The 13,426-nt window shown below is 40.4% G+C and overlaps 1 protein-coding gene across 7 annotated transcripts in view; it reads right to left on the bottom strand.

Annotated features, from left to right (window-relative positions):
- NBEA (neurobeachin) overlaps nucleotides 1-13,426 on the bottom strand; it is an 892,011-nt gene that overhangs the window by 59,515 nt on the left and 819,070 nt on the right. For all 7 annotated transcript variants that reach the window (XM_049853455.1, XM_049853457.1, XM_049853456.1 and 4 more), the window contains one exon: nucleotides 3,651-3,803. In XM_049853455.1, the coding sequence (XP_049709412.1) occupies nucleotides 3,651-3,803 (153 nt within the window). The remainder of the gene's footprint in view (nucleotides 1-3,650; nucleotides 3,804-13,426) is intronic.

Below are 13,426 nucleotides of genomic sequence, written 5' to 3'. Positions count from 1 at the left end.
GTCTTTTGGGAGCTCTGATGTTTTGGTCTGTCCTTTAGTTAATTCTGATGCAATTAAGACTGGCGCTGTAAACATAACACCTTGCTGATACACAGGTAGCTCTCCCTTCCCATTCTGTGGGGTCTCTTCAAGGAAAACCCAGGGGAAAAAGGTGAAAAGAATAAACACTTCTCAAGACATATATTAAGTGCTAGGTACCTACATACTTCTACTTAACCTGGCCACCACCTGTCTGTCAGATTGTCATACTGTGGTGGCTTGTGTGTTGCTATGATTCTGGAAGCTTTGCCACTGGTATTTCAAACACCAGAAGGGTTACCCATGGTGGACAGGTTTCAGCAGTGCTTCCAGACTAAGACAGACTAGGAAGAAAGGACTGGAGATCTACTTTCAAAAATTAGCCAATGAAAACCCCACGGGTAACGACAGAACACCGCCTGATACAGAGCTGGAAGACGAGCCCCGTAGTTTGGAAGACACTCAAAATACACAGCGGTCCGACAACAGATGAGCACATGGTAATAATCCTGAAGATGGCGCAGGACTGCGCAACGTTTCCTTCTGCTGTACATGGGGTCGCCACGAGTCGAAGACGACTCCACGGTAACTCAGCCACGTTTAATCCGACAGCACTTAAAGGTGGTGCAGAGAACAGAGACTGGGACAGCTGGATTTCCCCAAGTAAATGGAATTTTGTGTCATGCCTTTTACTCCATGGGGTAAAATCTTAGTTTACAAATCTTATCGTACTCATGAATTCCGATAACAGGAATTTGGTTTAGAACGGCAAAAAACCTTAGTGCTTTGTTTCTTTCATTTCTTCATGAATGCAAGTTGGACCTTCTTTCTTAAAAAAAAGTCCTGTTCATTTCTCAGAATGTTTTATGATATTTTCTAAGAAAGCACAAATATGTAGTTTTTGTATTTTCTTCAGTTGTAAAACTTAATTCTTTGAATATGTAAGAGCAAATCTTTGAGCGACAGTGGCCCTACCCTGTTTTATGCAAGCCGTTAGAGTTCCTAGCACATTGCTACACACCTGGGTTGATGAACATATATGTACACCGTTGTTGGCTGCCGTCCAGGTGACCCTGACTCACGGCGACCCCATGTGACAGAGCAGAACTGCCCCCAGAGGGTTCTCTAGGCTGTAATCTTGACGGGATTAGATCACCAGGTCTGTCTCCCAGGGAGGGGCTGGGTGTGTTCAAACCTCCATCCATGCCGTTAGGAGTCAAGCGCTTAATCATTGTGATACAAGATAGCGAGACTGACGCTGAGGAAGCCCTGCCCTTTGCCTTAAAATCTACTCAGCAGCACTTCCGCTGTTAAAACGACAAGAGAGAACGGGGTACATCATAAACAGAAGTCAGTTCTTGCACTAGTGATGTTAGTGCCAGGGGTAAATTATTGGTTATATTTAATTTATGGGCAATAGAAGCACTCAGAGGAATTAGAAATAAAAAAGAATTTATTTATGCAAAATTCGCACTCGATTTCCTTCTCTCAAAGTAAAAAGAGGAATCTATTGTGGAATTTAAATTTTCTTCATGTTTGTTACGGATTGAACTGTGTCACCCAAAATACGTACTGTAAATACGTACTTATATATTTGGATATCCCATCTGGAAATAGGGTTTTCTTTGTCATGTTAAATGAGGCTATATTTGTGCAGGGTGTGTGTCTTAAGCCAATCACTTTTGAGATACAAAAGGAGTAGTTTAGCATAACAGTTAAATACTTATGGTCATCAAAAGACTTTATCAAAAGAGTAAAGAGACAACCTACAGACTGGGAAGAAAATCTTTGGGAACGATATAATCATTAGGGTCTAGTATCTAAAATATATAGAAAACTTCTATAACTTAACAATAAAAAGACAAGCAACCCAATCAAAAACTGGGCAAAGGGCATGAACAGACATTTCACCAAAGTGGATATTCAAATGGCCAACAGACACATGAAAAGATGCTCCCCTTCACGAACCATAAGAAAGATGCAAATCAAGACCACAATGAGATACCATTTCACTCCCGTTAGGATGGCCAAGATTAAAAAACAAAACAAAAAAACCCAGAAACTAACGAGTGTTGGAGGGGACCTGGAGAAATCGGAACCCTCATCCACTGCTGGTCAGAATGCAAAATGGTACAGCCATCGTGGAAAACTGTGGCGGCTTCTCCCAAAACTAGAGGTGGAGCTGCCATATGAGCCAGCAATTCTACTCCCAGGTATAGACCCTAGGGGTCTCACAGAGGCGACATGGACAGACGTGCTCTGTCTTCCCTTCATGTATGCTGCGGGTTACTGAACTTGCAGTATTTATGTGAATAATCTGCATTTACAAGCTCCAGGATATTGAAGAATGAGTGAATGAGTAAATAAGATCTTAACTGAAAAACATGAATCTGAAAATATAGCTCCAACAATCTCAAAGAGTTTCACAAAGGAGAGAATAGCAGAGGCAGCTGGCATGTTAGAAAGAGTATGACTCCGGAGTGAAGACATTTTCTGCTCTGGAAGCTGCACTCTGCTGTTGACCGGCTTTGTCACCCTGGGTAAACTATGCGACATCTCTGGCCCTCCTGTTTCTGACCTATAAAATAGAGATGCTAACACCTACCTTACTGATTTTAAAGAAGTTGATATCAAGTGCATAGCCTAAAGCCTGGCATGTGAGAGGCACTGGCATTGTTAGGACCTGCCTGAGAACTTTTGATCAGTTGACTTCCTTAGGTAGCATGAGTGAGAGAAAGTCCATCCAGCAAGTTTTGATTACTTTGCTGATCTCAACGATTCACTCAGTTCGACCAGTTTGGAACTAACCAGCCTGTAGGGTAATATCACTGAGATCACGTCCTCCTCCTCCATGATTCCTTCATTCACTCACTCCCTCAGCAAATGTTTACCAACCAACCCCTGAATGCCAGGCACAGCTCTGGGCTCCGGAGACACGGCATGATGAAGTGGCTGAGATGTAGATACGTGGGGGTTCCTAGGGCTGAGCTTGTAGATCTCGGTGTCCTTACACCGAGAGTGTAGCCAGCATTCAAGCAGTTGTAGACTACCAATTACGAGTACGCATTACAAAAAACCCTGTTTCAGTCCTTCTGATTCTGACTCATAGCGATCCTATAGCACAGGGTAGAACTGCCCCACAGGGTTTCCAAGGCTGTAAATCTTTATGGAATCAGATAGCTACGTCTTTCTCCTGCAGAGTGGCTGATGCATTTGAACTAACTGACCTTTCCGTTAGCAGCTGAGTCCTTAACCACTGCACCACCAGGGCACCTCACAAATCTTTCACATAAAGAAAAAAAAAACTGAGGAAATAATCTATTGCCACATCTTTGTCCTGTGGAGCAGCTGGTAGGTTCAAACTGCCAACCTTTTGGTTAGCAGCTGAGAGCTTAACCACTGTGCCACCAGGGCTCCTTATCCTTTTAGTAGTCCTCATGAATGGAAAACCCACTCTACAGCGTAAAACACTATCAAAATACAACAGTAAAGTGCTTTCTTTTCCCCCCTTAAATCTTTAACCTTCTGCTTATAGGCGAGAAATGGCAATTCGTTAATAGTCAAAAAACAAAACACTACAGAGTATTTCAACTTCCTGACGACTGCTCAAACAAAATCAAAATCTCTCTTACCATCCTGTTGATGCGCACAAAGTCTTCTGGTTTTTTTGCCCAGGGGGGAAGATCAACGTCATTTACCACGGCCTCATCTTCTCTGACTCCAAGGTTGTATCCGTTACTGTTGACAAACATCTCGGGCAGGTAGAAGAACTCTGGGGTTAGCTCCTGCCAGAAATAAAAACGTAGCATGGTAAACCTACTTCACAAAAATCAGCTGGGTGATGTTTAGTTTCTTTATTAAAAACCAATATTTTATTACTTAATTCTATTCTTCATTTAATTTCCTTTAGAAATTTAAGAAGAAAGGATGAACCATTTCTCTTGAACAAGTCACTTCACAATTTATGTTTACATGATATTTAAAAATGCTACCAATTTTCAATCTCACCCTGCCACAAATTACAAAAAATACCTATTCGTTAATATGAATTAATCATAGTTCATAATAGCATTTGTAAACACATATGTAAAGTTATATAAAACATTCTAGATTGCTTAAAGTCCTCTTCTGAATATTGGTAATGAAATACCCAAATTAAAAAAAAAGCTGTTGCCAGTATTTGTTAAAAATCATATAACACCTCCTACTTTTATTTTGTCTATGTTGACAATTACATGATTTTTAAAAGGGATTCTTAATTTTATTTTGTGATTTGGCAAAAATAAATTATTTTTATAATTACACAATGAAGATATGCAACACCACAATCGGTTTTCAATATTTAATGCATGCCACGCAAGTTGGATGCCAAGACAACTTGTATACTTGTATGCAAGCCTGGCATAAACAACTGGATTCAAGGCAAACTTGTGTTTGATGTGCTGTGTCTAATATGAGACTTAAAACATTACTTTAGAACAAATCTGAAATAGAAATGAACTGATTTTAACACCCTAAAGATTTTATTTATGGCTGTCCAATTTTTAAAAGCAACTGGGAGAAAATGAAATACAATTTTTCATGCATACCATCTATGCCACCTTTCTCAAATATCTAGGTGAGGGTTAAATTAACCAAGCACAGTGTGAAAAGCATACAGACCCTTAATTGTGTAACATGATCAACACTGATGGAAATGGAATGGGACCTGAAATCTGAATCTCCTGTCGTCTTCTCTAGGGACCCAGAGAAGAAATTAAAACCACTGGTCACTGAGGTCTTCAAATAAATCTGATCCTTAATTTTCCAAGGAGAGCACACGTAAAATCTGCCTCTTCATGGGTTCTTCCTCTAAAACCAACCTGCGTCTGCTGTAACATAAGCTGGCGTTTTCTTAGTAATGCTCACAGAGAATCTGATCGTTTCCCATTCTGATGAACAATAAGAAAAAATAACGATGCTTGTTTTCTCCAGTATTACAGGAGCACAAACAGTTTTACAGAACTGAATCTTCTGGATAAATGAAGTTTAGATTTTAAAGAATCAGAGTGTTTCTTCTATCTGAACCGTTGAAATGGAAATCTTTCTAAAACCCAGTGCACCCTTCCTTGGTATCAGTTCATCACATAGTGAAGTTCTGAGTAGCAGAACTTCACCATGTCTGCCTTGAATCCAGTTGTTTATGCCAGGCTTGCGTACAAGTATACAAGTTGTCTTGGCATCCAACTTGCGTGGCATGCATTAAATATTGAAAACCGATTGTGATGTTGCATATCTTCACTGTGTAATTATAAAAATAATTTGTTTTGCCAAATCACAAAATAAAATTAAGAATCCTTTTTAAAAATCATGTATTGTCAACATAGACAAAATAAAAGTAGATGTTATATGATTTTTAACAAATACCGGCAACAGCTTTTTTTTTTTTTTTTAATTTGGATATTTTATGGGATGGATACTAGGGAAACAAAACAAGTAAAACATGGCCTTACTGCCAACACAGTCTACAGGCAGATGTCTAACAGATGGTTAGGATACACAACAATAATAGCTGAGGACAAAGTACTAAAAAAAAAAAACAAACCCCAAAAAACCAAAGTGCAAGGGGGCATAGAGGAGAGAGACAGGAGCTGTGGGCAGGTGAGGAAAGGCTTTGCTGGGGGTGGGACACTGAGTGAGATCCTAGCTCAGGTGAAGATGAGGACAAGGGGCACCGGAGCCATCAGGGGACAGAAACCCAGAGTGCGCGGAGGATAGGATAAGTGGTCGCGTAACGGGTAAGCGCTCAGTGCTAACGGAAAGGTCGGCGGCAGTCTGAACCCACCCAGTGCCTCCACGGGAGAAAGACCTGACGATCTGCTTCCATAAAGAGTACAGCTAGGAAACCCTAAGGGGAGTTGTACTCTATCACATGGGGTCACTAGGAGTCAGATTTGATTCCATGGACGGCTCTTAACAACATGTATAGGATATCAAGGTCACAATGAACTATGTGGGAAAGGAGAATTACAGTAAAATTAATCTAAATTAATACTATACAGCATATAAAGTTACATGATACATAATATAAATAAATAATCAGTGACAAGGTTGTCAAAGGAGGAATTGCAAAGGCGCTGAAAGAAGAACTGTAAGGTAAATTAGCATGCTTCTTTGCAGATCATGGTAGAGCTTAGCTGATGGATAAGGCAGGGGCTAAAGGGTGCTTCAGGATACTCTCAGCCATGATGATGATGAGCTGGGTTGACAAGGCTGGGAAGCAGAGAGAGCGTGTCAGTCACCAGGAAGAGCAATCTGGAGAAGGTGTGCGAGGTTGATCTGAAGGCACAAGTAGGGCACTGCTGCTCTGCCCACGGACTTGTGCCCAATCAGAAGTACATAATCATTGTCCTGTGATCTCACTATATTAAACTGAAACATGGCTTCCTTGTGATCTTCAGCTCACCATGTGGGAGAACATGAGAAGCTGGTAAATGTGTAGAGAGAGAACACAAACATTGCTACTTGTACATGCTTTCTGTGACACTAAACAGCAACAGCATCTGAAAAGGCCCAGACGGGAATGGAACGTGAGCTCAGGCAGCTGCTGGGTTTGAGAGTGATGTGTATGGAAGAGATTCACGGATGTCACGGTTCCCCTCACTGCCCTTCATCAGTCGTCTGTGTTTGTGTCCTGTGTCTAAAACTAGACTGTATAAACTCTTCAAGGACACGGAGGGACATATGTCCATGTGGATTTAGCAATGTAGATTTATTTTTTATTTAAACATCCCAGAGAATCTCAATTTATCCTCCACCACCTTGGCGCTCTGTAATTTATTTCATATATACAACTTCTCGTTCTTTCTGTGGTTTGTTGTTAGGTGGCATCGAGTCAGTTCTGACTCATAGTGACCTTATGTACAACAGGGAAAAAAAAAAAAGCCCAGTCCTACGCCATCCTCACCATCTTTGCTATTTTGAGCTCATTGTTGCAGCCACCGTGTCGATCCACCTCATTGAAGGCCGTCCTCTTTTTCTCTGACCATCTACTTTACTGAGCATGATGTCCTTCTCCAGGGACTGTCCCTTCCTGATAACATGTCGCCATCTGAGAGTCTAAGGAGCTGTACTTCTAAGACAGAGTTGGTCATTCTTCTGGCAGTCCATGGTACCTTCGATATTCTTGGCCTACACCATAATTCAAAGGCATCAGTTCTTCTTGGTCTTAATTATTCATTGTCCAGCTTTTGCATGCATATGAGGCAACTGAAAATACTATGGCTTGGGTCTGGTGCACTTTAGCCCTCAAAGTGACATCTTTGCTTATTAACACTTTGATTGTGGATCTAAGTAAAACGAAGTCTTTGACAACTTCAATTATCTTCTCTGTTTATCATAATGTTGTTTATTGGCCCAGTTGTGAGGATTTTTGTTTTCTTTATGTTGAGATGTAATCCGTACTGAAGGCTGTAATCTTTTTTTTTTTTTTTTGAAGGCTGAAGTCTTTGATCTTCATCAGTAAGTGCTTTAAGTCTTCTTGCAGCAAGCAAGGCTGTGCCATCTGCATATCTTGGGTTGTTAATGAGTCTTCCTCCAATCCTGGTGCTGGGATCTTCTTCATATAGTCCAGTTTCTCAGATTACTTGTTCAGCATACATATTGGATAAGTATAGTGAAAGGATACAGTCCTGGCGCACAACTTTTCTGATTTTAAACCAGGCAGTATCACCTTGTCTCTTGGCCTACGTACAGGTTCTGCCTGAGCACAATTAAGTGTTCTGGAATTTCCATTCTTCATAATGTTATTCAAAATTTGTTATGACCCACACAGTCGAATGCCTTTGCATAGTCAATAAGACACAGGTAAACATCTGTCTCAGTCATCTAGTGCTGCCAGAACAGAAATACCACAAGTGGATGGCTTTAACAAAGAGAAATCTTTTCTCTCACAGTCTAGTAGGCTAGAAGTCTGAATTCAGGGTGCCAGCTCTAGGGGAAAGCTTTCCCTCTCTGTCGGCTCTGGAGGAAGGCTCTTGTCACCAATCTTCTCAGCCCAAAGACCCTGTGTCCAGAGGACACACTCTTCTCCTGGCACTACTTTCTTGGTGGTATGAGATAGCATGTCTGCTCACTTCTCTCTTCTATATCTCAAAAGAGAGTGGCTCAAAACATAACCTAATCTTGTAGATTGGGCCCTGCCTCATTAACATAACTGCCACTAATTCCACTTCATTAACATCATGAAACAAAAAAAAAAAAGCCGGACCCATTGCCACAGAGTTGATTCTGACTCATAGTGACCCTATAGGACAGAGAAGAACTGCCCCATAGGGTTGCCAAGGAGTGGCTGGTGGATTCCAACTGCCGATCTTTTGGTTAGCAGCTGTAGCCCTTAACCACTACGCCACTAGGGTCTCCATTAATATCAGGGAGGTAGGATTTACAACATATAGGAAAATGACATCAGATGGCAAGATGGTGGACAATCACACATTACTGGGAATCATGGAGTAGCCAGGTTGATGCACATTTTTGGAGGACATAATTCAATCCCATTACAACATCCTTCTGGTAGTTTCTGCTTTCAGCCAAGATATATCTGATATCAGCAATGATATCCCTTGTTCCAAGTCCTCTTTGGAATCTGGCTTGAACTTCTGGCAGTTCCCTCTTGATGCACTGCTGAAATTGTTTTTGAATTATCTTCAGCAAAATTTTACTTGCATGTGGTATTAATGATGTTGCTTGATAATTTCCACATTCTGTTCGGTCACCTTTCTTTGGAATGAGCACAAATATGGATCTCTTCCAGTTGGTTGGCCAAGTAGCTGTCTTCCAAATTTCTTGGCATAGCCAAGTGAGCACATCCACTGCTGCGTCCATTTGTTGAAATATCTCAATTGGTGTTCCATGAATTCCTGGAGACTTGTTTTTTGACAATATCTTCAATGTAGCTTGGACCTCTTCCTTCAGTACCATCGGTTCTTCATTATATGCTACCTCCTGAAATGGCTGAATGTTGACCAATTCTTTTTGGTGAATCTGTGCATTCCTTCCCCCTTCTTTTGATGCTTCCTGTGTCGCTTAATATTTTCCCTGTAGAATCCTTCAATACAGCAACTCAAGGTTTAAATTTCTTCTTCAGTTCTTTTGGCTTGAGAAATGCCCAGCATGCTCTTTCCTTTTGGTTTTCTAACTCCAGGTCTTTGCACATTTCATTATAATACTTTACTTTGTGATCTTGAGCTGCACTTTGAAATCTTCTGTTCAGCTTTTTATCATTTCTTCCTTTTGCTTTAACTATTCTACATTCAAGAGCAAGTTTCAGAGTCTCTTCTGACCTCAGTTTTGGTCCTTTCTTTCTTTCTTGTCTTTTTAATGACCTTTTGAGTGCTGCACATATGATGTCCTTGATATCATCCCACAACTAGTCTGGTCCTTGGTCATTAGTGTTCAATATGTCAAATCTCTTCTTGAAATGCTCTCTAAATTCAGGTGAAATATACTCAAGGTTGTACTTTGGCTCTCGTGGATTTGTTTTAATTTTCTTCTTTTTCAACTTGACCTTGCATATGAGCAATTGATGGTCTATTCCACAGTTGGCCCCTGGCCTAGTTCTGACTGATGATATTGAGTTTCTCAATCGCCTCTTTCCACAGATGTACTTAATTTGATTCTGGTGCATTCTGTCTGATGAGGTCCACGTGTATAACCCAAACCAAAACCAAACCCACTGCCATCGAGTCGATTCCAACTATACTGTTTATGTGGCTGAAAAAAGGCACTTGCAATGAAGTTGTTGGTCTTGCAAAATTCTACCATGTGATCTGCACTGTTGTTTCTATCACCAAGGTCATATTTTCCAACTACATAACCTTTTTGTTTCCAACTTTTGCATTTCAATCCCCAGTAATTATTAATGCATCTCGATTGCATGTTTTATCAATTTCAGATTGCAGAAGTGGGTAAAAATCTTCAGCTTCTTCATCTGTGGCATCAGTGGTTGGTGCATTAATTTGAATAATGGTTGTATTAACTGGTCTTCCTTGTAGGAGTATGGATATTAATTATCCTATCTCTGACAGCATTGTACTTCAAGATAGATCTTGAAAAGTTCTTTTTGATGATGAACACAACGCCATTTCTCTTCAATTTCCCAACATCGTATACCACATGATTGTCTGATTCAAAATGGCTAATACCGGTCCTAAAATATCGATCCTCAAGGGTTCCATTTCATTTTTGATGACTCCCAACTTTCCTAGATTCATACTCTGTACATTCCATGTTCCAATTATTAATGAATGTTTGCAACTGTTTCTTCTTATTTTGAGTTGTGCCACATCAGTGAATGAAGGTCCCAAAAGCTTTGGTTCATCCAAGTCATTAAGGTTGACTCTACTTTGAGGAGGCAGTTCTTCCCCAGGCATATTTTCAGTGCCTTTCAACCTGGGGGGCTCGTCTTCCAGAACTACATCAGACAATGTTCTGCTGTTATTCATAAGGTTTTCACAGGCTAAGTTTTTAGAAGTAGATCTCCAGGTCCTTCTTCCCAGTCTGTCTTAGTATGGAAGCTCTACTGAAACCTGTCCACCATGGGTGACCCTGCTGGCATTTGAAATACCCATGGTATAGCTTCCAGAATCACAGCAACACGTAGGCCACCACAGTACAACAAACTGACAGGCGCGTGGTGGTCCTGTGGTTTAGAGTCATATAAAATATGCAGCTATTATTAACCTACTTACCACTGTTATACTATTTCACAGAATGTCATTAAATTATATTTGCAAATGCTGGAGAAACAGAGGATTTCATATTAATAAGAGTCTGGACAACAGCACATTTCAGAGCCTTCTTTTGTGAATCCTTCAGAGCTCTCAGTGCTTGCAGCAGGTGCTCATTAAATATTAAGCCATTGAAGATATTAGATACAGTTATTTTAATATCACTGGGAACCTTCTGGGGATGTGCAGATGGCTGGAAGAGTGCCCAGAGTTAGGAGAAGAGCCAATGCAGAACTTAATTAAATGGAAGAAAAAGGATGGACCCAGGCAAGGAGTTTGTATCTTTTGCAGGGAAAGTTTTGCAGTTTAAAAAGGTTATCTTGTTCATTCTAGTTATATTTAATTCAAAAATTAAAAGAGATCGATTTAAACATAGAAATGGTTTTAAAGTTGCCAGCAAGGAAAATTTTATCCAAACTGCAGAAGTGGCAGGAGAAAGACCTATTTCCTTTTCATTTAAGTGCTCTAGGAAGAAGGGGCTAAACGCTGACCTATGCCAAGGAGAACAAAGCAGTCAAGATCAATTGCGAAGAGAAGAAGGTCTGCCCTTATGGCTATTTAGGATGACGGGAGGAAGAGTACTCCAGCGAGGATGGCGGGAGGAGGAGTACTCCAGTGAGGATGGTGGGAGGAAGAGTACTCCAGTGAGGATGGTGGAAGACTACTCCAGAGAGGATGGAGGGAGGAAGAGAACTCCAGGGAGGATGGAGGGAGGAAGAGTACTCCAGAGAGGATGGAGGGAGGAAGAGTACTCCAGAGAGGATGGTGGAGGAGGAGTATTTCACTGAGGATGGCAGGAGGAAGTGTACTCCCATAGGAGCATTCAGGGTTAATGAGAGTGGATCATGTGAAAATGTAGTAACCCCAGGGCCCTCAAGATGACCCCTGAAGTAAGGAAGTTTTCTCTGGTTTAGTCCTTAACCAGTGGCCCAGAATGTGGTCATAAATTAGGGTGTTAATAAGATGTTGGCATATGACCTCAGAGACTTGATATCTGAAGGAGAAAAACCATCCCAGATTTCTGACAGTGGGACCAGTCACAAAGTGAACAATCATTAAAAAAAAATTTTTTTTTAAGAAAATATGAAAAAATTTCTGAAGGACAGCTTATTTTAAGGTCCCTGGGAGATTTATCTATGGCTGCTAACCAAAGGGTCAGCAGTTCGAATCCGCCAGGCACTCCTTGGAAACTCTATGGGTTTTTTTTTTTGGAGGATTTATAACACCAACGCAATCAGTGACCAGAACCTTCTGAATCCTGAAGTCTTGGGTTTTGTGGTCTTCTGAAGGTGTAGGAAGAGAAAGATCATAAAAAGTCTGGGAAGAGGCAGTAGCTAAAGCTCTAGAGTGGATGCCAATTTTTATGCCTCAGTTTTATTGTTTTTAAACCTTGTTTCAAGTAGCATTTAATATTTAAAGTTAGTGTGTAAATGCAAGGCATAGGTATATAACTTATATTTACATTTAGATTACTTAAAATGTTTGCTTGCCTTAAAAATAAAAATTTAATGAATACAAGAGTTTCATCTCTGATATTCAATAGGCTGTGTCCAAGAAGCCAAAAATTACCATATCTGTGTCCTAAGCATAATGAAAGCATAATACTTTCAAGACCCAATTATTTTCTGCTTTGAATTTTTTGTTGCTATCATGTGTTGTCATTAAGGGAAGCATGCTGTGTCACTGAGTGTGTTTAAATTTTTGGTTGGGAATATGGATTTTTAGAAATATTTGTGGAGTGACATCAAGGACATTATCCATGAAGAAAGCAAGAGGTCATTAAAAAGACAGGAAAGAAAGAAAAGACCAAAATGGATGCCAGAAGACACTCTTGAAACTTGCTCTTGAATGTCAAGTAACTAAAGCAAATGGAAGAAATGATGAAGTAAAGGACCTGAACAGAAGATTTCAAAGTGCAGCTCTTGAAGATAAAGTATTATAATGACATGTGCAAAGACCTGGAGTTAGAAAACCAAAGAGAAGAATATGTTCGGCATTTCTTAAGCCAAAATAACTGAAGAAAAAATCTAAGTCTCGAGTTGCAATATTGAAGGATTCTACGGGGAAAATATTAAATGACACAGGAAGCATCAGAAGAAGATGGAAGGAATACATAGACTCACTGTACCAAAAAGAATTGGTTGATGTTCAACTATTTCAGGAGGTAGCATGGGATCAGAAACTTATGGTACTGAAGGAAGAAGTCCAAGCTGCACTGAAGACATCAGCGAAACACAAGGCTCCAGGAACTGAAGGAATACCAATTGAGATGTTTCAACAAATGGATGTAGCGCTGGAAGTGCTCACTTTTCTGTGCCAAGAAATTTGGAAGACAGCCACCTGGCCAATCGACTGAAAGAGACCCATATTCATGCCTATTTCAAAGAAAGGTGATCCAACAGAATGAATGCAGAAATTATTGAACAATATCATTTATACTACACACAAGTAAAATTTTGCTGAAGATCATTCAAAAGTGGCTGCAGCAGTACATTGACAGGGAACTGTTAGAAATTCAAGCCAGATTCTGAAGAGGACTTAGAAACAGGGGTATCATTGCTGATGTCAGACGGATCCTGGCTGAAAACAGAATACCAGAAAGACGTTTACCTGTGTTTTCTTGACTGTGCAAAGGCATT

This window comes from Elephas maximus, chromosome 14 (assembly GCF_024166365.1).
Source record: "Elephas maximus indicus isolate mEleMax1 chromosome 14, mEleMax1 primary haplotype, whole genome shotgun sequence".
Taxonomy (NCBI): domain Eukaryota; kingdom Metazoa; phylum Chordata; class Mammalia; order Proboscidea; family Elephantidae; genus Elephas; species Elephas maximus.
Note: the sequence above shows the minus strand (reverse complement) of the source record. Positions and strands in the feature narration are given on the sequence as shown.